The sequence below is a fragment of the Stegodyphus dumicola genome, chromosome 5 (assembly GCF_044657685.1).
Source record: "Stegodyphus dumicola isolate Sdum_Otavi_A_Nest chromosome 5, ASM4465768v1".
In the NCBI taxonomy this organism is placed as follows: Eukaryota; Metazoa; Arthropoda; class Arachnida; order Araneae; family Eresidae; genus Stegodyphus; species Stegodyphus dumicola.
The window spans coordinates 149,982,974-150,010,055 of NC_140772.1; the positions used below are offsets into that span (position 1 = coordinate 149,982,974).

Genomic DNA, 27,082 nt, shown 5'->3' on the forward strand with positions numbered 1-27,082 from the left:
TATAATGACTAAGAGTATCTAACTAGCTAATTTAATTATTTGTAACTAACTGATTATTCTTAAAAGTTATCTCTGTTAATTTAATTATTTGTAACTAACTGATCATTCTTAAAAGTTATCTCTTCTAATTAAAGTAAGTTATTGCCTTTCATTAATCTTTACTGTGGTCACAAGATATAGCACAAAAATGTAAAAATTAATGTAAAACTTAATTCTTAGCATCTAGTTAGACTTAAATAATACAAAGCAACTTATCACTTCTGGTGCTTTACTGGCTTATTGGAACCTTAAAATATATTAACTGGGTTACAACCCTAGGAACTCTACATAAAGTTGTGACACTAATTGCGTCAGACAGGCAGAACACAACTAACTTTCAAAACTTGCCAAACATATTACATCAGGCTTTCAGGTTTGTTCTGATCAGCAGGCCTCTTTGTAGGCAACCAGCAGCAGTGGCAACAAGCAGTCTGTATTATAGGCTTGAGATGGCGTTCTCCAGACGTAAACTCGGCCAGAAGTGGGAAACAATGTGAAAAAAGACTCGTCAGACCATATTACTCGCTTCCACTGCTCTATAGTCCAGGCTTTATGACTTAAACACCACCTTTTCCTGTTACGGGCATTAGCATCACTGATGAGTGGCTTCTCAATTGCAGCACGGCCAGAAATTTCCTGTTTATGAAGCTCCCTTCTAATTGTTTAGGTAGTCACAGGGTTCGGTAACACAACATTCATTTCAGCAGTAACTTTTGCAGCTGTGGTCTTCTTATTTTTCGTCACAATTGCCCTTAATGATCGTCTGTCACAATCACTCAGGACACACTTTCGTCCGCGCTGTGATTTAGCAGATGATGTTTTTCCGCTTTTCAAATATGCGGAATAAATCTTCGATACAGTACCTCTTGAAACACTAAACACCTCGGCTATCTTGCTTACGAAGCACCTACCATACATGCTCCAACAATTTGCCCACGTTCGAAGTCTGTTAACTCTGACATAATGCAATGACAACCTCACATAACAGTACTCCGACAACAACTGAACTGTTTAGCACATTTACGAAGTTGTATAGGTGGCGTCAGTAGTCAAAAACGCCAGCGCCACCTACATATTTCATTAAAATCAATCTTTCTTTTCAAGCATGCATTTCACAAGGTGTTTCCATATTTTTGTCCATCCACTGTACCTACTATTTATTAAACCTCTAAACTGAGCAAGTACATGACAAAATGAGGTATTTAAAAAAAATAAGAAAAAAATAAAGTCAACTGTTAGCAAAACATAAATAAAATGTCACTAATCTTCTTTCAAATATGTCCAATTATTAAAAGGGTAAAATACTTAATGCTGCCTGATAAATTTTATAAAGTTGATTTCATTCTCACATTTGTTTTATAATTATGTTTAATAATAATGCATTCTACTTATGGATCTATTTATTAGGATGGTATCACAAAAGCGAAGTTTACACATAGCTAATATCTTTAATTGAATTCAGTTCCCATTTGTTGATGGGTCCTTAATTTTTTTCATTAATGGTCCTTTAAAGTACTTAATTTCCATGTGCAGAAATGTGTATGAACCCTTTTATTTAAATTTCATTATAAATTAATACCATGTGAGAATTTACGCTCTCATTTAATAAATAAAATATTTAATTATTCAAGATAATGCTTTGCATTAATTTTATTAGATTGCTTGTGCAGAAGGCTAGTTATAAATATTTCCCTAAATAGCGATGCATTTTATTCCTTTGAGGTGCTTAATAAAAGATAGGTTTTTGTGCTTGCATGAGTGGGTGCGTGGAGGGATTGAAATTTTCCTATATTATTAAATCATTTGGCAAAAATTGATTATAGTATCATAGAAAATAATAAATTATTTTAATAAATCATAAGAGTCCCCCCCCTGGAGTACTAATTTTTTTAATCTTACATTTGAAAATTTTTAAATGAACAAAATTTCATATTCATTTTGTCACAAACATACTCTTATTTAATCTCATTAAATTGCATATTTTTAGCAAAATTAATCTCAGTTAGTGTCCCACTTTAAAAAGATTAAATAAAATCTCATAAAACATTTTCATGTTTAATTGGGAATTCATGATCACTTTCAAAGTGAGTACTTATATTTTATTTGGATATTAGAAATTTAATTCATAATAATATTTTTATTTTAATTTGTACATGAGGGAAATGCTTTCAGATTTAGAGCATTACTTACCATGGAAATTTATTATCTCAAATAATGACGTGTAGAATTGTTCTCCAAGTTTACACAACCATTTTATTTCCTTTTAATAATTTAGGGGTGATGCATTCTTTTCATTGCTTAATTGAATTACTTAAACACACATGCATTTAAAGCTAGATTTAAGCCTTTATTACTATAATATTGTTTGATATTTTCTTAAATGATAAAATTAAGTTTTTATGTTCATAATTAAGAAATTTTTATTATTGTCACATTGAGAATTGTTGAAATGATTTTAATTTAAATAATGTATTGATAGCTTGATTTAAATTATAGTGAACCCAATTTTGAACATGAATTTAATCATTTCTTGCGTGGAAGAGAAGGAATTCTTCCTGGACAACCAACTATTCATTTCCCAGGGCTTAATCCAGATCAACTTGAGGGAGCAACTGCTCTTTCTAAACTGCCAGCTTTTAAAAATCTTCAAAGAAATCTTGATAATATAGAGGTATTTTATATGTAATTTTCCCTATTTAACTTCGAAGAATTCTTTATCTTCATTTCATAAATTAATGTGAACATCCTTTTAGGTGTTCCAAATAGTATTCCTTCACTTAAAAGTAGATTATGCTAAAGAAAGCACTTATAATAATTTATTAATTATTATGTTCTTTATTTTTTAATAAAGAAAGCACTTAATTGAATTTATTATTGATCTTAGTCAATCAATGCTTTATATATGTGCATACAAATAGATATTAACTCATTTCATCTGCTTTGTGTTGTGACTATTGTAGGCTATTCCATCATCAGTACAAAAGACCACTGAACCGATAAAGTGTTTAGTGATGCGCTGCCATATAAGTAAACCCGGGTTTGAATCCTGAAGAAGGCATAGATGTTTGTATCTGTGGGGTAAGGGGCTCTCAAAATATGCGATGAGCCGAAAGCTCTCTTGAGAGTTTCATGGTAGGGAAAGAGAGATGGGAACCCTCAGACTGCCCTCCTGACCCCGTTTGCTGTTTCTCAAAATTGGGACAGAGGCATAACATATATATAGGCATACATATCTATAGTTACGTACATTAATATCTCAAGCACTTCTGGTACTATAGAGATGCTAGCCTAACTTCTACTTGTACCCGTCAGTATACAGTCAAAAGTCGTTAATCCGGACTCGTCAGGACTTCGGCAATTCCGAATTATCGATTCTTCCGGATTATAGATCATCAGTTTAAATCTGGTAAGATGGCATGCAGAAATTACAAAATTAAAAATATGAAACCGTAATTTACGAAATAAAGAACAATTATGATCTAAAAGGTATCAAAATTTACAAAAAGAAAAAGCTTAATATTTATTTGTTTACTTTATTAAGCATTTCTTTCAATGTAAGTTGCTTCGTTTCATGTGATAATACTTTCTCTTTTATTCTATTAAACAGACATAATTTCTTGTTTAGTTACAAAGTTCCACTGTTCAAGTCCTATAATTGCTGTGTTGAGAATACCGACTAATTTGTCAATCGAAATGTTTTCGTTTTCAATAACCTCTGGGTCACTTTCTTCACTATCGGAAGCGAATTATAATGACGAGGAACTTGATTTAAATCATATCAAAGACGGAGTACATCGAGATGAAATACTACACTTAATAAGGAATTATAAGCCAAATAAAATATAAACCATCTGCCCTGAAGATAAGGATAGTGCTGACAGATCAACTTCCAATCCGCCACGTGAAATTGATAAACAGATTTCGGATTTCAAAACATACTTTCGCTTTGTAGATACAAATTACATATTAGTAAATATATATGGGAAATTCTATTTGACATAATCGAAAGTTCAAGCTTACTTTTATGAAATTGCTCTAACAGTCTGCAAAAAATAATAAGCCGGATCGAATTCGAAGATTAAGGAACAACGCAATCTGCAACATTAACTGAATTTTTAGCTTAGTTTATACCTCCGTTACACATTAAACGCGCATGCGCACAAACATATTCGCAGACGTAAAGGTCTTACGCGCACTCTTAAACACCTGTGCGCATCCGTGAACGCGACGCATGCGCAGAAAGTTTGTAGCTTTGAGGTCCGGATTATAGATCATTCCGGATTATGGGTGTCCGAATTAACGACTTTTGACTGTATTAGGCTGTCCGGAAAATAATGCAGGTTTTTAACCTATATCTTTAAAGTATCATAACTCAACTCAAAAACAATTTTAATTATCAAAATAAGCACCAGCCGAATCAGTGCATTTTTGCCAATGAGATATAAGTTTATTTATGCTAGTAGAATAAAAGTTTAGATGCTATAAAGTTGTTAAAGGCGTTTTTGGCTTTGTCTTCGTTTCTGAAGCATTTCTTCTGCAGAATGTTATCTAGATGTTTGAAAAAGTGGTTAATCGGTCGGCGAGAGGTCAGGCGATTATGGGGAAAGAGGGAAAGTCTCGTATCCCAATTCATTCAATTTCTGTAAGGTCAGTTTGACGACGTGCGGGACGTGCGGCCCAACATTGTCATGGAGAAGAACTGGCCCCTCTCTGTTGACCAATGCCTGTTACATGCATTGCAATTTTTGGTGCATTTTGTTGATTTGCTGACAGTACTTATCTGCCATAATTGTTTCACCCAGATTTAGGAAGCTGTGGTGGATGAGACCGGCCGCAGACCACCAAACAGGCACCATAATTTGCTTTTGGTGCAAATTTGGCTTTGGGAAGTGTTATGGTATCTGACTGCGGTCCAACACTCAGCTGAATGTTGCTGGTTGTTATACAGAATCCACTTTTCATCGCATGTAACAATTCGATCAAGAAAAGGGTCGTTTTTGTTGCAGAGAAGAAAGACAACACTTCAAAATGGCGATTTTTTTAAATTTTCACTCAATCACTCGTGAGGCATCCATTTATCGAGCTTCTTTGACTTTCCTATATGATTTAGATGATCAGAAATTAATTGTTTTGCTTACGCCAAGCTCTCGACAGTTGTGCATGGGTTTGTTTTATCTAAAGTCTTCAAATCGTCCTCATCAACAGCTGAAAAGTATCCATGATGCTCTTGATGTTCCAGGTCAAATTCTTCACGGCGAAACTTTTGGTACCACCATTGAACTGTAGATTCATTAGCACTTTCCTCGTTCCATACTTCATTGACATTTCGAGTCGTTTGTGCTGCGCTGTGGCCTAGCTTGTACTCATAAAAGTAAATTTGACGAAAATTCCATTTTGACATCTAAACAAAAACGCCTAGTAAATAGTTTTTAAAATAATTTTGGAACAAAATGATTATTATAGAATTCAAAATTATATATAAACCAATGTAATTCAAAATATTGTTGCTGAAAATGTACAGGAAAGATAAACAATTGCAAAAACCTACATTATTTTCCAGACAACCTGATAAAAGCCCGCCCTGACTGTATAGTGGTTAGTGATACTGACTGCCATACCGAAGGGTTGAGGTTCAATCTCAGAGAAAGACTACATGTTTATAAGCATGTACTATCTGTGCAGCAGTGGGGGCATTCAAAATATATGCTGAGCTGAAGTTCTCTTGAGTGATCGTTATTAGAAAAAGAGGGGTAAGAGACCTGCAAACTTCCTCCGTCTTTGAGTGCCGGGAGGTTATTCTTCCTCGAAATTCTAAATTGGGATAGAAGCTTAGCAGTTAGCTAGGCCTGGTGATATTTAATATATCTAAGAGAATGGAAAACTTGGAATGTAATGACTCCTTAAGTATTTGCTAGTGCTTTTCTATTTTCGTAACAAACACTATGTTGCAAAACATTTCCCAATGAATTTAAGCTTTATGGAAATTCATAAGCACTATATTAAAACTTATGTAATTGAAATGCATTGCTAAGCCAGATAAAATTCCTTCAGGAGCTACCAGTTTGAAACTACTGGTTTAACCATTTAATAAATGGCTCAATATTAGTTGAAAATAATGCTTGTTCTGCATATCATTCAACTGACACAATCATCAAATTACTGAAGAAGTGTATGAAATCATCCTGAGAGATCATAAGTAAACAATTTAGGGTATTTGCAAAGTTGTCAGATTATCTCTCAGGTGAACATAATGTAAAAAGAATAGTTTAAGATACGAATACATTTACTGTACAACTTAACTGTCATGTTACAAACTTCTGCAGAACAAACATACACAATTCTATAACTTCCCTCTCTTACTAGATTTAGCTGTCAATTATTTCATCCTTTTCTGTAACCGAAAATGAAGCTGAATGAGAAAACATTTAGCTGCATATATAAAGTCCAGAAAGACATTGCTGAATATTGTAACTATGAAAGGTACTTCAGAAAGGGAAAACCGTTCTCACAATCATAGAAATGGCTGTGAGATCATTATTTCTATTGCAGTGGAGATTTATTTGATGGTGTTAGAGAATAAAGTGTTTTTAATATTAGTTGTTAACTCATAGCATTCACACTAATAAAATATATTTTAATTGTAAATTTCTACTAAAATGTTAATTTGATTAAAACTGTCTACTAAACTTTTTTTAACATTTTTACCTATTTAATATTGTAAAGACTATTAGGCAGCATTTCTTTTCAGAGCAGGAGGTATGAAAAATGCCCTTGCTGGGATTCCAACTCCTGACTGCAGCTGAACATGCCTCCAATTACATAACAAAGACACATGATAAGGAGGGAGAAAATGCCTTACATTTCCCACTTAAGACTGGTTAGTTGTGGACCCAGTTTCCAAATCCTGGTGGTAGAAAATCATCATCCACCACATTTTAGTTTAGCTGCCTCTGTAGAGACCATATGACATTTTATTTCAAGGGATGTAAAAAATGTGCAGTGCTCTCACCAGGATTTAAACTCAGGGTATTCTAGTTGCTAGCAGACATGCTGTCAACTAACCATGATGCAATGCAGTAAGGAGAAAGAAAATACTTTATAGTGTAATTGCTAAATTTTAAGCCATCACAGGATAGAAAATGTTTGTTTAGTCTTTCTTTCCATAAACTTTAGTTTTAATTTCTGTTAACTGTAATTGTTTTAGTGATATTCCAGTGGCAACCAATGTATAAATATCTCTTGATGAATGTGTATATTAAATTAAAAACAAAATAACATGTATATTTGAAATGCATTCTATAGTGATCACTTTGTTTATTTTCAGAATTTCAACAAATGGATAGAAAGTAGTAATCCAGAACAAGAGGTGCCTGTTTTGTGGAGTGATGACAAGCCCTTGACAGCAATTGGAACTGCTATGCATGAACTTTTAGTTACTCAAGCATTCAGGCCTGATAGAGTAATAGCCAAAGCTTTACAAGTTGTTTCTGCTGTACTGGGAAATAATTTCCTAGCAGAAGCAGAAGTTGAGCTGGATCTTGCTTCAATTGTTGAAAATGAGGTATAAATAGAAATTATTTATTTATTTATTTTTAAAATTTCAATTACGTATTATTCTTGATTATTATTTTATTTGACTTTGTTTTAAAGGTTAAATCGAACACACCAGTGCTAATGTGTTCAGTACCAGGATATGATGCTAGTGGTCGTGTTGATGATTTAGCAACTGAATTGGGAAAAAGTATAACATCAATAGCCATGGGTTCTGCAGAAGGTTTCAGTCAAGCTGAAAAAGCCATAAACTCTGCATCTAAAACTGGAAGGTAATATTGATTGCAGGATTTAAGAGAGTGAATATATTGTAGGCATTTTCCAGTAATCAAATTTATGGTTTCTTCTTTTTGTAATAAGTTTTAACATATCCTATAAATTTTGTATTTACTTACAGTTGCGTACATTAAATTTGTTACTTACTTATACTTACATTAAGTTTGGAAATAATAATTATTTGCATACATTATCAGTATTAGGAACATTACTTGTGGCAACACTGAATTTTCTACTTGTTCATTTCTTATCATTGGTTACAATTAAAGCATGAACAAATAATGTTAGAAACCACTTAAGTTTATGCTGAGATTTTATTCACTTACTTGAGTCATCACATACCAAACATCAGTCATCACTTCACATATGTAGAGTCATGTAAATACATCACATATTGTATTTTCGTCAAATAAGTACTGTATTTCATTTATTTTAATGTAAAATATGTGGAATGAAAGTCAACTAAATAGGCATAATGACAGATATGTTAAAAATATTTAATATTTTTTTTAATTTTAGTTTTAATCACATATATAATTAAAGCTCTAAACTTATTGCACAAATTAAAATAAGTTTTTAAAAAAAAGACAGTCTTACACATTTTGTGCAGTATAAGAATTTCTTATGTACTGTAACATTATTTATAAGAATAACCATTTACCAGTTTTCCATTAATAACTATAACATAAAGTAGTATTTTCTATATGTTATGGATACTTGCAAAATGAATATGTGATATGAGTTGAATGATGTTCAGTATACAAGTAGCATGATTATCAGTATCCACTAATTCAGTGATTCCATCTATGAGATACCTGGAAAGTTCTAGGTACTGCATACAACAGTGAGTGTTATAGGAAGGAAAATGGAAATATAAAACTCAAAAAATGTACTAAAATGTTTCCCTTGAGGGATAGAAATTGTGGTAGTAGTGAATAGATGACTTTTATTTATACTGACAATCATTTCAGCTTGAGATGAATACATTTTTATGGATTTTCAGTTATTTTTGGAAAGACATTGTAGGTGTTTCAGTTTGTTTATATATTTTGCTAATTCACTTATCATTTTTATTATTTTCTTCTATAGGTGGGTAATGTTGAAGAATGTACATTTGGCACCTCAGTGGCTAGTGCAGCTAGAGAAGAAGCTACACACATTGAAACCTCATGCATTGTTTAGACTTTTCTTAACACTTGAAATTCATCCAAAAGTGCCCGTAAATTTGTTGCGTGCTGGTCGCATATTTGTCTTTGAGCCTCCGCCTGGTATCAAAGCCAACTTGTTGCGTACGTTTAGTGCAGTACCTGCACAAAGGATGATGAAAGTAAGTTTCTGTTGTTGTGTTATTTTTCTGTTGTGTAATATATATGTTTGCATGATGAAATCCTTTAGCAGTTCATTAATTATATCATAAAGAGTTAATATATATATATCTAACATAGTCTTTATATATAGTATAAAGTATAGAATCTTGATGTCCAGTATCTAGAATGATCTAAAATACAGACTAGCAGCAACCCCCCTTTTTTTAATAATTTTTTTGTATGCTTTATGCATGCATATTTCATATTTTTTTCACAATATAATGTAGAAAGTTCCGATTGTTAATTTCTATTTGACACTAAATAAAATACAAACATATTGAAGAAATAATCATTTATTAGCATAAATCTGTGTAATCAACAATTTGGCTCTTGCCCTTTTGCTTGGCATACATCTCAAACCGAAACATTCTGCATTGAAATATCATTGATGTTACATCTACACAATAATTTATTTCCCTGATGCTAATTGAGATATCATTATTTATTATTATTTGCTTTCATCCTGCATGACTATCAACATGCAGCAGCTTGAGAAATTTTGCGATGTCTAAAAATTTTCTTTTTAAGTATTAGTAACTGAATATCAAAGAGCATGGTAACCTTTAATATTGACAGTACACTTGGCGATGGTTACAGACTTCAGTTAACTGTGCTGTGAAGTGTTAAATGTGATGATGAGGAGAAATTTAATAGAAATATCTTCCCATATTCAAAGAATAGATTTCATAAATGAAACTGATAGGCCAAAAGATTACATTTAGTGCTGTTTGCATTGAGAATAATTTATTTTTGATTCATACAAGCCCAGGGCAATGCCAGAGCTGAAGTGGCTGAATTTTTATAATTTAGAGAAGCACCAAACAACAAAATTAAGGGATGGCAAAATCTTTAAAATTTTGAGAAGGCACTGCAGAATTGCCAATGATCCCAATTTCCAACTGTTCTCCTGCCAACCCGATCTACAAAATATTTCTCCTGACTTTTTCTTATTCTTAAAATTTTTTCACGATTTTTCTGTAGCTTTACTTAATATTTTGTTATTTTTGTTATTTGAAAGAAAAAAAAAAGGCATCTGAAAGCACTTGGTTTTTCTCTAGATTACATATAAAAGAAAACAACTAGATTACATATAAAAGTCGTTTCATCAGTGAGAAATTATGACACACTTCTGCTTTGTGGGTGAGAGCACATGAGTCCAAAAACATTGTGTTTCAGTTATCTAATGAGCATCAAGCACCACTGTGTGTGATCTGCCGTACATTAACCAATGAGCGCAAAGCAAGGTCGGGGTTGTTATTTCATTCATCTTGTCGCTGAGGAATGTGAGTTCATGTGCTTTCAAGAAATAATTTAAGAAATTACGATCTTTTGTTTTATTTATGTACTTTTCAAAAACCCTACACAGATGACTTTCCTTCTATTATTTCCTCAAGGAAATGTAATGCGTTTAAGATGTGTACCATTTGTCATTGTGTTTTTTCGATATCCTTTCTCAAACATGTGCATACACAAAAACACAAGGACAACATGAGTTCTATTTACAAAACAAAAAAAAAAAAAAAAGAATCTGTGGAAACAAAGGACCAAAAAGTTATTAATGGAGAATGCCTGTTCTCTGCCTTTTTACTGGAGCACAACCTGTGACTCAGACAGGCAAAACACACTGTAATTTTACATTCCAAATCCTTCCCTTAAATTCTGACTTTTTCCAGCCTTATTTAAGTACATACACACTAGTCAATTTGCATTCTGGCAAGAAAGTGTGATTTAAAAGCAAGAGCTATAGAAAAGCTGATTGAACATAAAATAGCTGTTAAGTAAATTAAATGAACTCTGAAACCTTTGAGGCCATAAATGCTTCATTATTTCCTAAACCACTATTTCATGTTTTTAATTTTATCATTTTTATGTATTATCTTATTAGATTTAAATTTATGATCTAATATTCAGAAAAATCCCAAATCCAGAATACGCCAACAAGTCCGGATCTCAGACTTTGTAATGTATTCCTAATTAGTGTAGTTTTAGATATTCAAACTTAATTGCAAATGGTTTTGTAATATGAAATGTAATTTTTCCAGTGACTAATTGTTCATCCTGTATTTAAAAAGGGAACTGATTTTCCCATTTTTTAAGAAAATTGCAAACTAGATATTTTTATGTTTTTATGTAACTTTATTTCTAGATCTAATTATTTACATTAATTGTATATAATAGCCAACAGTGTTTTACAAATACTAAGTAATCCATTTCGTATAGTTCTATGTATATCCAAAGAATGTTATGCTGTCCAAAATGGCTAAATTCTGTATATCAGAATAGTTAATGTCAAATTAAATTCATTGTTCTTAGACAATAAGTATACATTTTTTTTTTTTGTATAAATTCATTTATTGAAGTATGTGTTCTATGCATTTATAAAGTGCATAAAGGAGTACGTTCATATAAAAATGTTAACATTCTTCACAGCTTTCAGCGTAATATAGCTGCATGATTCATTTGTAGAATTCAGCTTTAAGAATATCCTTTAAGTTTCTCTTTGCAGTTTTTGAATGTCTTGTGTGCTATTAAAATCAATGGCCTATGAAATGAAACTTAATTTTAGAAGAGAGAAAGTACTCTGTGGATGCCATATCTGATGAACAAGGGGGGAGGGGGGTTGAGAATTTTGACAGTTTCCTTTTGACTTCCTGCAAACTCATATATACACATGAAGCACTATTTTGAAGCCTTCTCTTTAATACTAAATAACTGAAACAATAATTTTCATCTGATTGATACAAAAATCTAAGTAAAGATCAGTGGTTCTGTATTTGCACTTTGTCATTTGCTCTTCTTTGAAAGTTATAGTACTTTAAAATTAATGTAGGAGTACAGTACAAAGTCCGAAATCTGGATGTGCATTATCCGGAATGATGTAAAATCTGGACCTCAAAACCACCAACAAAATTTTTCTCGTAGGCTTTACGCATGCGCATTTAATTTCTCCCTCCACGCATAATAAAAAAATCTGGAGAGTCCCGATTCTTAATTTCACTTCAATGCTGAATAAAATACTTTGTTATTGAAGAAACAATCATTTTAGCATAAATTTGTAAGATTAGTAATTTGGCTCTACTGCTGCATATTTGCTTGGCACACATCTCAAACCAAAACATTCCACATAGATACATCATTGATCTGACGCCAACTTGGCGAATCATTATTTATTATTATACTTTCCTTTCATTACCGCATGTTTATCAAAACATGACAACTTGAGTAATGGCTCATGTAGTGTTACCTAAACAATTTTTTTATGTTAGTATTTGAATAATAAAGGAGTGTGGTAACCTTTTATGTTGACATCATGACATTATGCTTGGTGATGATTACAGATTTCAGTTGCTCTAAAAAATGTTGACGAGGAAAAATTTACCAAAAATTTCTTTCCATATGCTAAAAATAGATTTTGTTGATGATACTCATAGACCCAAAGATTACATTTAGGGCTATTTGAATTAAGAATAACTGATTTGTTATTCGCATGAAACCAGAACCAGGGCTCGTATGGTCGTCCAAGTTGCAGAATTTAGGACCCACAGAGACTGCATCAGGCGGTAAGATATCTAGTGTCGGCCCTCAATAAGGCTTAAGTACATGTGGGAATTTATTTTTCTGATAGGCCTTAAGCATGTGCAAGAAATAGACATAAGTATAATGAATAACTAGACAAAATACAATTCAGGCTTAATTGTCTCAGTATGCAATAGAAGCAAGATAAAATTTAACCTAACAACTTGTCGTTAATCGCCAAGCTCATGATGCAAGGATAGCTAAATTTCATGATGACAGCTGCTAATTTTAAAGGTTTTCGGGTATCACAAAACAAAGGTGAAATTTTCCAGTTAATGGATTTTGTAAAGAAATGTGGAGAAGCGGTAATAAATGAAGATGATATAAAAGAAGTTTTTCATTGTGATAACAATCCTTCTCAATCATCAATCAATTAATGAATGGTAAAATTGGTAGTATGGTTCTAGATCCAGAAAATACTGCTACAGATAGTGAAGAAAGTGACAGAAAAGTTACTGAAAACAAGAAAATTTGGATTGAAAAGTTAGTCGGAATTCTCGAAAGAACAGTTACAGGACTTCAACAATGTAACTAAACAAGAAATTATTTCTGTCTACAAAATTAAAGAGAAAGTATTAGCACAAAAAATGAAGTAACTTAAGACAACTTGCTTTGAAAGAAATGTTTAATAAGATGAACAAATCAAATTTTTTTTTTTTTTTTTTTTTTTGTAAATTTTGATACTGTTTAGATCATAAATACTTCATTATTTCATAAATCGCGATTTCATATTTTTAATTTTATAATTTCTACATGCCATCTTACTGGATTTAACCTGATGATCTATTATCCAGAAAAATCCCAAATCCGGAATCGCTGAAGACCCGATGAGTCCGGATTTCGGACTTTGTACTGTATATTCAAAGGCACCTGCTGTACTTAAAAGAGTATAAAATAAATTATTGTAATTTCTGTTTTAGGCTCCAGGCGAAAGGGCTCGCCTTTACTTTTTGCTTGCATGGTTCCATGCTGTAGTTCAAGAGAGGCTACGATATTCACCTCTGGGATGGTCAAAACGCTACGAGTTCAATGAATCTGACCTTCGTGTTGCTTGTGATACATTGGATACTTGGATTGAAACTGTAGCCATGGTAATGGCTATCTTTCAGTAATTTTAAAATTTTATAGTATACTTTAAATTTTATATTTATTTGTGCATTCATTTATACATATATATATAAATTATTGGAATTTAAAGTATTTATTTTAAAGGGAAGAACTAATTTACCGCCAGAAAAAGTGCCTTGGGATGCCATTTGTACTCTATTTAGCCAGTGTATATATGGTGGCAAAATTGATAATGAATTTGATCAAGTAAGTTTCATATAAATTGCAGTATATTCATTTATTACATTTTGCAGTTTTTTTCTTGTTTTTTCCCTGAATTCTGTTATATTATATTTTTCTTCCACCAGCGTTTGTTGAACTCTTTCTTGAATAAACTGTTCACTGCCCAGAGCTTTGAGCCAGATTTTCCTTTAGTAACAGGCGTTGATGGTGTTGATAACAAAGTTATAACAATGCCTGAAGGAATAAGGTAAAGACAAAAATAAGAAATTCTAGATTAATGAAGTTTAATTAATAGTACCAATAAACTTATGCTAATTTTTTGTAAGTTTTTACAGAGTAATTGACAAATGGTGAAATATTTTACTCATTTAATGATATATATATGCTTGTTAAAAATTTTTTTCTCAGCAATTATAATAAATTTGATTTTTGCTTTTTAGAAGGGACCAATTTTTGCATTGGGTTGAAAATCTCTCTGACCGACAGTCACCATCATGGCTTGGTTTACCTAATAATGCTGAAAAAATGCTACTCTTGACAAGAGGTTTTTGATTTTTCTTGAATTATTCTTGTCACTGAGTATGAATTTAATTTTTAATTTTTTTTTATATCTCTTATCAACCTTTTTGTGCCAACTATCACACAGATGTACCAAAATAAAATCTACTCATTTCCCAACTGATATGTCGGCAAGTCTTGTTTACCCCGCCTGTCATGCATTTGTGTCAAAAGTTTTGAAATGTTTTAGAAACTAATAATTTTTGGCACAAGATATGTTATATGTTCATAGAATTAGAGATACATGTAGATTTGACCTTGTACTCAAAATGAGACAAAGGTGACTCAAACACTTGGATTTTGATTATATAAACATAAGATTAATAAGGCATGTTCTCAACTCACAGGTTTATTGATGGCTCTTTAAATGTGCACATAGTATTTATTGATAAATGTTATGTTTTTTTTTTTTTTTTTTATATATATATATATATATAGCATTGAGTGTTCCTTTGAATGTGACCTAGTAGTTATCGATTTTTTTTTTGGGGGGGAGGGCTGGATCATGGCAGTCCAGTTTCTAATAGAGAATTATACCTTGTGTAAGTGAAATGTTTCTATTTTGAGCATTACAATGTTGAAGTTTCAAAAATTTTTAGCAGATTATTAGAATCTAAATCAGGCTATATATATGAATTTACCTTTTAAATGGGAAAAGAAAGAGGAGTTAAAAGAAACTTCAGGATGTACGGGGAAAGAGTTGTTAAATCTATACTTGAAGAACTTTCTGAACAAGAATGTCATTTTTATATAGATAATTTTTTATGTCTCCATCACCGGCAAATGAATTCTTTAGATTTGCAACAAATACTTGTTGGATTGTAATGAGGAGAAGGAAAGAAATTATTGAAAATTTTCCACCACCTGAAATGAATATTGGTGAGATGTTGATTTTGCAGGGAAAAAAACCTAAATTACTTTCAAATATAGTTAGGAAATGTTTTTTGTTCAAATGAAAGTTCTAAGAAAAGTGCGACAGCGATGATTCATTTGTTCATACTCCTACAAAAGTGCTCCAGAAAAGAAAATAAGCTATTATGAATGCAAGGATTGTAACATAATATTGTGTGTAGTTCCCTGCTTTAAAATTTATTACACTAAAAATGAATTTTAATTAAAATGTTTAGTTGTCAGTTGTATAATTTCAATAGTCACTAACAGGTAAGTGAATACTGAAAAATAAATTAATGTGCAAAGTAAACAAAAACCAACTTAAGTATATCAAGTATGTAAATAAAGAAATATATAAAGGATATATCACACACACACACACACACATATATATATATATATATATATTATTAAGAAATTATTAAGACAGTAATGTAATTTACAGAATATTATTAAGAAATGCATTCATACTTAATTTAGCTGATTCAGGCTTAGTAGCAAAAAATTTTTCGGCCCTGGAGAGACACGAAAGAAACAGCCACCCCAGTGGTACATGTGCCTTACATCACAAAAAAGTTAACGAATTATTGCTGCAAAATTTTTCATATAATTTAAGATTTACCTTTCATATATACCTATTTCAAGAAAAGCTTAAATTCTTACATAACAGGCTATTGTTTTTGTAATTTCTCCAAATTTATCTCAAAATCTATTGATGAATTACAAGTATTTAGTACAAGTTTTTGTTTGAAATTTCTTAAAATTAAAAAGGAGAATTCGATCCATGTTTCACATATAACATCACCTCCCCCCCCCCGAAAAAAAACACAATTAAATAAACGGTTTTCTAAACTGTAAAATTTATTGTGTGTTTTGGTAATACTTTTGCTGATTATTCTGGCCAAGATTAAACTTCTGTGCATTTTGAGACCCAGTAATATTCCCACAGTAGCTTAGTTCATCCTGTAACTCAAGACCAGTAAATTGTTTCATGTCCATCTATCATGGATAACATAGTAGAATTGTTCAGGCATATGTCCAGTATAATATAATCAAGCATAACATGTTGAACACGAGCCTGCAAAAAATGCTAGTTAAAACCCTAATATAAATATAAGCATTGTTCTGTTAAAATGGGGCGAGGGGGAACTTAGTTCACTTAGTACATAATTGATTGAATCAGGCAGTGTAAATACCTTCCTCATATCACCAAATTGTGTTTGTCTCAACAGCTTTCCTTTAAATTAGCATTCATCATAACTTTCAGTTATTCATTGTATGATGAAATATTTTAACATGCATATGCTTCTAACCCCTTAAGAAATGCAACTGTATAGTAACAGTTTTATCTCTCATTATCTTTATTGCTAAAATTTAAGAAATTCTGAATATTTCCCATTAAAATATTCTGTGATTTTTATTGAAAAATCTGTATGAAGTAACTATTATGTTTAATAATACAGGAACATCATTAATTGCTAAGCTGCTGAAGATGCAGTTGTTAGAAGATGATGATGAAGTAGTATATTCTGCTGATGAGGCTGAGGCAAAGCGTAAAGCTGATGGACGGCCAGCTTGGATGATTACTCTACATAATTCTGCTGCTACATGGTTGCGCTTAGTTCCTCAAAGTTTACCATCGTTAAAAAGAACTGTTGAAAATATCAAGGATCCAATGTACAGATACTTTGAGAGAGAGGTATAAAAATTTTTAAGTATGGACAAATGTATTTTAATTTGTATACTTGTCACTGAATTGTAAATGTTCATTTCTCCTCTCACACAGGTTAATGCTGCTGTTAAATTGTTACAAATTGTTCGACGTGATTTGGAAGATGCTATTCAGATTTGTAAGGGAGAAAAGAAGCAGACGAATTTCCATCGTTCCATGATTAGTGATCTTGCAAAGGGTAAATTTAACCTATTTTATTTGTATACATAATAGATAATATTAGCATTTTAAAAAAATTATGCATTAAAAAGTTATTTTAAACAGTAATTCATTGTGCTTCACAACATATAAAAGCAAACTCACAAATAAATAGCTATTGGCAAAATATTAAAATGTGCAAAATCACATAAAAAAGCTAATTACTGTTAAAAAATTCATAATTCAAGTAAAATCTTAAAAGAATCTTAGTTGGCCAGTTAGAAACTTCAAGTTTATTTACAAGAGGGGAAGTAGGTCTTCTTTATGGGTCAGTGAAATAATTGCCCACCATTTTGTATGCCACTACATCCAAATCCACACCTTTTAGAAAATAGTAACCTGTACTTTAAAAAAAAAAAAAAAAATATTACTGTCAAAGTCCCTTTGTTTTATATGTGAACACTGAGGGAAAAATTCTTTGGGATGTAGCATTTCCAACGTATTAGGATTTTTTTTTTGGGGGGGGGGAAGTAATGTGGTGTAACACTACATTGGTTACACATATTAGGAGATCTTCCCTTTTCAATGTCTCAAATTTAATTATTTATAGAACGTTTTAATTTGTGGAAAATTTCATAAATGGTCTATATTCTATTTAATAAACTACATATTTCAACAAAAACTACTAATTTTTTAAATGCATTACAAATACAGTCAAAAGTCGTTAATCCGGACACGTCGAGACTTTGGCGATTCTGGATTATCGATTTTTCCGGATTATAGATCAGCAGTTTAAATCTGGTTAGATGGCATGCAGATATTCTAAAATTAAAAATATGAAACCGTAATTTATGAAATAAAGAACAATTATGATCTAAAGGGTATCAAAATTTACAAAAAGAAAAGGCTTAATATTTATTTGTTTACTTTATTAAACATTTCTTTCAATGTAAGTTGTTTAAGTTGCTTCGTTTCATGTGATAATACTTTCTCTTTAATTCTATTAAACAGACATAATTTCTTGTTTAGTTACAAAGTTCCACTGTTCAAGTCCTATAATTGCTGCGTCGAGAATACCGACTAATTTGTCAATCGAAATTTTTTCGTTTTCAATAACCTCTGTGTCACTTTCTTCATTATCGGAAGCGAATTATAATGACGAGGAACTTGATTTAAATCATATCAAAGACGGCGTACATCGAGATGAAATACTACATTTAGTGAGGAATTATAAGCCAAATAAAATAAAAACATCTGCCCTGAAGATAAGGATAGTGCTGACAGATCAACTTCCAATTCATAGTGCGCCGCGTCGTTTCCCTCCCCCCGTACAGCAGCGTGAAATTGATCAACATATTTCGGAATGATTAGATAATCAAAGGATATGCCTTTATCCATTTTTTGCAACAATTCCACTTTCTGTTTAATGGACTTCGAAACATACTTTTGCTTTGTAGATATTTTACATATTAGTAAATATATATCGGAAATTCTATTTGACATAATCGAAAGTTCAAGCTTACTTTTATAAAATTGCTCTAACAGTCTCAAAAAAAAAATAATAAGCCTGATCCAATTCGAAGATTAAGGAACAACGCAATCTGCAACAGTAACTGAAATAGATAATTTTAGCTTAGCGTATACCGTCCGTTATACATAAAACGCGCATGCACACACGCATATTCGCAGCCGTAAAGGTCTTACGTGCACGCGTAAACGCCTATGCGCATGCGTGAACGCGACACATGCGCAGAAAGTTTGTAGCTTTGAGGTCTGGATTATGGGTGTCCGAATTAACGACTTTTGACTGTATAGAATATTTTTAAAAAATATTCTAAAACTTTCCAAGGCTTGAAATGACTGGAAGTAGAACAGGAAATAATTAAATTTGTTACATAAAGGAAGATTTAAACTTATCGATTTTCAAAAGTAATATGAAAAAATGTTACATCAGAATGTTTCTAGAGAATTATCAGAAAATTTTCCCAAACTATCCTCCTAATTATTTGATTTTCAGATTCATTGTTTTCATGACCCATCAATGGCCGAGTGGTAAAGTCACTGAACACTGGTACTTCTAACCTGGGTTCGATTCCAGGCGAATGGGCTGGCTGCAGGGGTGTTTTGCCTATGTGTAACTTGTATACGAGCCACCTCCCTCTCCTTATGCAGTAGCCCTAGCCGTAATCTTAATAAACCAAACCAACCATTCTTCTGACATTAAAAGGCACTCTAAATTGTATTTAGAAAATATGAATAGGAAAAATGAGAATTTTAGGACTTCTTTAACCCTTGTAGTGTGTTAAAATCTGTACTGAAATGTTCATGCTGATGTAGCATAGAAGGAAAATACTATAATCTATTGACTATTAGGATTAATAGATCAATATATTAGGATTAATTAATATATTGTATATATTAATAGATCAGTATAATAGAGCAATTCTCTAAGACATCTATAACACTGATTTTGTTCTACTGAGTATGTGATATTCAATTTAGGTCCAATTTCAACTTTTGTTGTCATTTTAGTCACAGTATTTGCATGTTCATTTTCATAGGTAGTATTCTAGACTTGATCAAAATACGGGATTGTAATTTATATGCTCATATTGTGTAATTTAGTGATGATAATTAATGTACTTAACTAAATATCTGATTTTAATTCAGATGGAAAAATTCTTTAAATTGACAGTGATAGCCATTACAATATAATTTAACACAATTGTGTCCGTCTTCCCCTCAAAAAATTAATTGTATAATTAACATTGATTTTCTGTTCTCTCAGGCAAGCTATGAAAATTTAACAAAAATCTTAACATTTTAAAATAAGCTGCAATGTACAAGTGTTAAATAATGAATAGATATTGTTTTTGTTACTTGAAAAATAAAATTAATTACCAGAGTATGTACAAATGGTAGTCAATTTGCATATTTAATTTAACTGTTACTAAACCTTAAAAAGACAACTTAACTTCAGTCATATAATGCAGTGGTCTGAACGTTTTTTGCTCCATGTACCCCCTTCATCTTGCTAAATGATCATTCCCTCCTCTCTTCCTTTCCAAAACTCAAAAAATATGTTAAAATTTAGATTATTTTTTAATGTATTATAAATAAACAAGAAAAAGTACAGAAAATGTTGATAAATACCAAAACTTGAATAAAAATAGGTTAAAATTAAATGCTTAACAGGTAAATAAAAGACTGACTGCATCCCCCATGATTCAGAACCCCTGATATAATGTTTTAATATTCTGATTTATTTTCCAAGGTATTCTACCATCCCACTGGCGATGCTACACTGTTCCTTCCGGATGTACTGTAATACAGTGGATTACTGATTTCTCAGACCGAATAAAGCAACTTCAAAAAGTGTCTACTGCATCTGTGTCTGGAGGTACTGCAGCTTTAAAGGTATATTTGCTTCATAATATGCATTATACTAATTTGTGCATTTTAAAAGCTCTATATATGAAAATGATGTTTTATACATGAACAGAAGCTGCTGCAACACTTAAGTTAATGGGAAATAACATTTTAAATATTAATAGCTGCACCTTAATATTGTTTCTTTAGTATTATACTGATTTCTACAAGTGAAGAATTTTTAAAAATCACAAATCTTTGCTTATAATTTTTTGGGGGGGGTCAAACTTTGTCATATAGTAAAGAAATGCTGAATCAGTGTATTGCATGATAGCCTGGATTGCACCAATTTACATAATCAGGTAACGGTATGAGAAAATGGTATTTCAGATTTGATTAATGTTTCACATTTTAATTTTTGATATATTATTTGCCAAACTAAACTATGATGGAATGTCATTTTTGGCTGGAAGTTTGGTAGTTAGTCAGACATAGTATATTAGCTGAAGACTATTATCTAGGAACAGGTAACACATTCTAAATATACAACCATGAAAGGCCTGAAGTTGAAATAGTTGTACAAGACTGATTGTTGTAGTTCATTACTTTGAAGCAAAAGGCCTCTAGGCTGTTTCTACCATTGTGCTCTTTTGCACAAATTACTTTTAAAATATTTTCTATTACACAAAGAAATCTTCATAAAAATCTGTATGCAAAGTAGCCAGTGATTTTTTTGTGCCCATCACATCAGCTGAGAGACTTGAATGACCACTCGGATATTTAAACTGGACTGAAAAACCAATGAATCTGTATTCATATTAATCAAAATATTACTAGTTTCATGCCATGGAGAAAATGAAGTTTGCAGTTTCATTCTAGAGTCTGTGCCAAATACACCATGCTAGTAAGATGTATATATATCTGTTGAAAAATACAATTTTCAGTCCTCTGAAGCACAGTGATGACATTTATCGATGGGAATAAGTAGAACCTCATGTGGGGAAGGAGAGAAAGTCACTTCCTAGTCAACTTAAAGGAAAAGGAGTTATTCGTGCTATGCAATTATAGCAGTGATCCATATAGAACTTGGCCAGTAGAATAATAATTCTTTAGATTTAATATTCATATGAATGGCCTATGTGACATCCTGATTTAATAGTACATTGTATACTGTTTTCAAAATTTGCAGAGATGCTCTAGATTTAGAAGTACTTTTTACTATTTTTTATTGCCTTTCTAATATTGCTGTTAAAGTTCTATGCTTTAAATATGTGAATTTATAAAAATGTGACATTTAAAATTTTTGGTACTATTTGATTTTGAGGGCCGTAAAAAAATTGCAGCGAAAATGTATGCGCAAAAGCGCCAAATCTAGCATATGCGTTGATTTCAGATTGCGTAAGTTTATATAGTTCTATATTTCTTAAGACGCCATTGACATACTAGTTTAATTTTTAAATCCTTTTTTGATATCCTATGGATTTAACAATTTGGGAATTGCCCATGACGAAAAGTCGGCAATAGAATTTTGGGTAAAGTGCAGAATCACCCACTGCTTGACACGTTTTTAAGAATTGCACATACTCGGTATCCATGTGCACATCGACCTATTTTCACTTGAATATTTCACTAGAATTGCATAAAAATGGCACTGCGCACACCCTTGACTTTATCTATGTACACATCGACCTATTTTCACTTAAAAAGTAAAAGAAAATTGACAAAAATTTAATTGTTTTTATCCTTGTAAAAAGCGGCAGGCAAATATGTGAGCAATTCTACACTTTACCGAGAATATTTTCAAAGAAAAGGCATCATGTATGGAATATCCAAAAGCAGCAAATAGATTTTTAAGAGCAACAGCTGTATTTTTTAAAAGGGGCTAGGTAGTTTTTGAATAGTATGAAATAAAAATCTAAAATTATTGGAATAAATTAACAAGGATTTTGCAATTTTCAATTAGTATGGTTTTTAATGAATATATATAAACATATCTTTTCATCCTTGTTGTTTATTCGTCTTTGTTCTAAAGTATATGTTTATGCTAAAAAAAGTCTGGGTTTTTATATACACTAGGCATCTCTCTTTTTTTTCCAGTTAGAAAAAGCAAGAGTTATTATTATTATTATTATTATGATTTATTTATTTTTCAATTCCCAGTTTGTTTTAATAGCAGTAAATTGAAAAAGAAAGAAAACACAGTAGTTTTTACAGTAATGTAAAAAACTTTTCTTTCAAGTGAAGAATAATAATATGGTAACTTGAGAAATAGAACTAGTGGGTTTTCTTTTCCCTTTTTAACCCACAGGTTATAGAGACTAAAATAAATGAGATAAAATAGCACACTTCACATAGAAATTGCTATTTCAGATGCTAAAATTGTTTTTAGGTATGCAGTCAACTTATTATGACTTTAAAAATATAATAGTTTGTTTTTTCTGCACAACAAACATGAAGAAAAACAGAGAGAGGCCATAAACAGATTAAAACTAGAAATCATATATATATATATATTTTTTTTTTTTTTTTTTTTTTTTTTTATCTACAATTATACAAATTTTTTCCTCTGCTGTTTTCAAAGTCCATTTTCTGTTGTTGTGATACCTTTTGTTCATAGCGTCACAACAATGGAATTATTTGCCTTGTATTCCTAATTTTGAAGATTGTGTATAGTGCTGAGTTTAAAATTCTATGCACATAATGCAGTTTAAAAAAAGTGAACAATTATTAAACAGTAGTATTTCTGTTACAATTATATTTCAGAAATAAAAGTATTGTTTGTTACATTGCAAGCCACATTTAAGGAATGAAAGATCTTCATGAGGCTCATTAGACATTGGTTGGCTATATCTGACATACATGTGTATTTCAAATAATATTTCTGTATATAAAATTATAAGTTTTAAATTTTGTAAGCAAGAAATACAAAAATAAAATAAGGTACAATTAACTTTTATTATTCCATATAATGGCATATATGAGAACTGAAATGCATTGATTTATTAACTTAAGTAAATTTGAGCTGTACAAGAGCTGCTGTTGTATTTGAAAACAAACCACAGTGAGATATGTTTTAGTCTTTACCATCTCATAGTTTTGCAGTATCAAGGTTATATTCCTCATGTGCAAACATATTGGAATATCTGATAATGCAATGAAGGTTCATTTAAAATAATGTATGCATTTTTATATGATGTAGAATCTACATGTTTGGCTTGGTGGTCTCTTCAATCCTGAAGCATATATCACAGCTACTCGACAGTATGTTGCTCAAGCAAATGGATGGTCCTTGGAAGAACTGGCAATGAAAGTAAGTTTATTTGTTTCAATTAGAACAAAATTAAAATGTCTTAAAATTATTTAAAAATTATTTACATAAATTAAAAATATTAATGTTTATTTAAAATACTAGGTAACAATTTTGGATAAGGATGAAAAACCAGCTGATTTAGATGAATGTAGTTTTGGTGTAACAGGTATTGTTTTTTAATTTTTTAAATCTTTTTTATTTCTTAAATTCTTCTGAGATTATTTTGTGATATTTGGAGGAAAGCTAATAGTTAGTTTTTTACATTTTTTTTTTTTTTTTTTTTTTTTTTTTTTTTTTTTTTTTAGTTCTGTTTTTCTACCCATGAGACAGCTTAATACATGCGTTGTACTATTTTATACTTTGTCACTGGGAATTGAAATTACTCTGCCACACTGTTTCTTATAGAATAGGTCCGGCCAACCATTTGATCATATCAAAAGGGACATGATTTTACATCAGTCATAATCTCTTTTATTACATTATTAGATGATTAATTTACATTTTAGCTACGCATCAGTAGATCATAATTCTGTATACAGTAAAGTTGCTGTCATTCATTAAAAGATAAAGCAACCCTATTATAGAAGAAGTTAAAACCATCCCCCTACTTTCCTAAGATTTGTCTGCATATATTTTTTACATATTGTTGAAGGTTGTTGGCATGTGATATGGTTGGATGGTTGGTTATTATTGTACCCTGTAGCTGATGAAATATGGATTATCTACCTACATGATTGCTTGCTTCCCTTAAAAAATATCAGATGGTGTCAGATCAAGTATAGCTGGTCACTGGAAGGGGGGGGGGAGAATCTGATTTTCAAAGAATTTCTTTAAGAGTTTTATTATAAATGATTTAAAAAAAGGCCACGGAATTGTTTTGATAATGTAAAAATATTTTTCAATAAGTTTAGGATCAATGAAGTACTTGTCATTCATATTTAGAGTAAACCTAATATGATAACAGAAGGGATAGTATAAGCAATTTGCATTTCATGGTGCAACATATTTCAAGGAGCTGTTTTGCCCCCCCCCCCCAAAAAAAAAGGTAATGCATTGAATAAAATAATGGGCTGGGCATTTCGCAATTTAAAATGGTATTCCTTTAATATAATTTTCTTTGTGCTTGCATTGTGACATTATTTTAATAGAATTAATTCACTGTAATTACTTGATTTAGCAACAGGTCCTTTTCCAGTATCCTTACAATTAATTTTCTTCCAAAAATGAATTTTTTAAAAAAAATCTTAACTCGGAAAATTTAAAGGCAAAGTTTTAATATTGCGAACTGTTTGAGACACAGTGCTGTGTTATGTTGAATTTCCTGTGATACCTATGCAGGCTAAGTTTCACATGATAGTATTATGTAATATTTCACTAATCTAAATATGGCATGAATACTGTGTAAAATGCAGTGTATTCCAAAAGTTCTATAAATGTATTATAAAATACTTCATGTTTTTAATTAATACATAAAAAACAATTCATAGAGTGTTCTCATCAATTGTGATTATTCAGATACAATTAAATGTAGGACTGGACAGTTTTAAAATTCTGTATTGGTTTCAAATTCAAAAATTCACTAGGTGATCCATATATTGCAAATTTATGGCATTTAAGTCTTTTAACTTAAATATTTCATAGAAAAACTGGTATTTAAATTAATTATATTTTACCTTAAAATATTTTTTAAGTGATACCAGAATTACACTAATAGTTAATATTCTATTGGGGGAGTTCTGTAAAGTTTTTTTTTCCCTTAAATGTGTATTTAGACCATAGACATTCATAAATGAAAATATTAAATTAAGGGTAAAAGCTTCACAAAGTATATGTAAATTACAAAAGCTGCAGTAGATTTCAAAAACTGACCCTTTTTATTAAAAAAAAATCAGAAGTAAAATTTTAAATAACAAAGTAACTTTTCATCTGCATAGGTTTATGTTTATTATAATTTATATAAAAGTAAATAATATTCATGTATAGAAAGAGCAAAGGTATGTGTATTGTAAATTAAATATAAACAAGAAATGAGAGAGAGAGATTCTTTCATGAGAAAAAGTTCTAGTTATGATTGTCCTGGTTTAAATTGTTATATTCAAGTTTTAGAAAACATTTTTTGTAGGTATAACTCTAATATTAGTACTTCATTTTATCAACTTTTTAATAAATCTAAATGTTAAAAAAAGATCAAGTTTAAAGGCATTTTAGTAAAGTTTTTAATAAAAGTATTTAAATAACATGCCTCAGCAGTACAGTTTGCTTAGAATTTAGACCAATCTTTTATGGTTATTTGGGAAAAACAGCTTAACTATCTAATTATGATGCTTCTGATGGAAAAAGTGTTCAAGAAGTGCATGAAATTTGTAAACTGTTTGTGCTAGCTTTGATATTGCTTTTAGGTAATATCTTCCTGAAGTTAACTTTTTATTATTAAGAATTATATTCTTGGATCTTTGCTTGCGTATTATTAGAAATATATTTTAAACAGTATTATTCTGATATCCATACTGCATTTAATTATTAATAATCCTGTGTGTCCACATAAATATTCTATTAAAATATATATTCTACATTTAATTTCGTGCAAATACAATTTCTTTATTTATGTTATTTTGCTGCATGACAATGTGGCAAATACAGGTTATGTTAATTATGATTATTTTATTTCATTTATTTGGTGTTTATTTCTTCATGTTAAATAATGTTGATGGACAATTTAAAAATATATATATTTTATTTTGAACTATAGTAAAATATTAAATGTATGTTCTTAAAGGATTAAAACTTCAAGGAGCTGAATGCCGCAAAAGCCATTTGTACTTAACCCTGACCATATCCACTGATCTGCCTTTAACTACACTTCGTTGGATCAAGTAATGCATTTTTTTCCCTCATTACAATACATAAAGGTGTATTTATTCAGTTACAGATTTTAGTAGCATAATATCATGTTTATTATATATTTTCATCTTTTCGCTCCACTGT

The 27,082-nt window shown here is 30.8% G+C and overlaps 2 protein-coding genes across 3 annotated transcripts in view; one reads left to right on the forward strand and one right to left on the reverse strand.

Moving 5' to 3' along the window:
- Dhc64C (dynein heavy chain, cytoplasmic) overlaps positions 1-27,082 on the forward strand; it is a 289,295-nt gene that overhangs the window by 261,533 nt on the left and 680 nt on the right. For both annotated transcript variants that reach the window (XM_085817195.1, XM_085817194.1), the window contains exons 76-89: positions 2,536-2,710; positions 7,364-7,600; positions 7,690-7,862; positions 8,956-9,193; positions 13,730-13,900; positions 14,022-14,123; positions 14,225-14,346; positions 14,540-14,643; positions 17,012-17,247; positions 17,335-17,458; positions 20,693-20,835; positions 23,987-24,097; positions 24,200-24,263; positions 26,874-26,970. In XM_085817195.1, coding sequence (XP_085673321.1) covers positions 2,536-2,710; positions 7,364-7,600; positions 7,690-7,862; positions 8,956-9,193; positions 13,730-13,900; positions 14,022-14,123; positions 14,225-14,346; positions 14,540-14,643; positions 17,012-17,247; positions 17,335-17,458; positions 20,693-20,835; positions 23,987-24,097; positions 24,200-24,263; positions 26,874-26,970 — 2,097 coding nt within the window. The remainder of the gene's footprint in view (positions 1-2,535; positions 2,711-7,363; positions 7,601-7,689; positions 7,863-8,955; positions 9,194-13,729; positions 13,901-14,021; positions 14,124-14,224; positions 14,347-14,539; positions 14,644-17,011; positions 17,248-17,334; positions 17,459-20,692; positions 20,836-23,986; positions 24,098-24,199; positions 24,264-26,873; positions 26,971-27,082) is intronic.
- Rpp14a (Ribonuclease P/MRP subunit p14 a) overlaps positions 23,724-27,082 on the reverse strand; it is a 35,417-nt gene continuing 32,058 nt past the window's right edge. The window contains exon 6 of the mRNA XM_085817198.1: positions 23,724-24,085. The gene's annotated coding sequence lies outside the window, so the exon portion shown is untranslated. The remainder of the gene's footprint in view (positions 24,086-27,082) is intronic.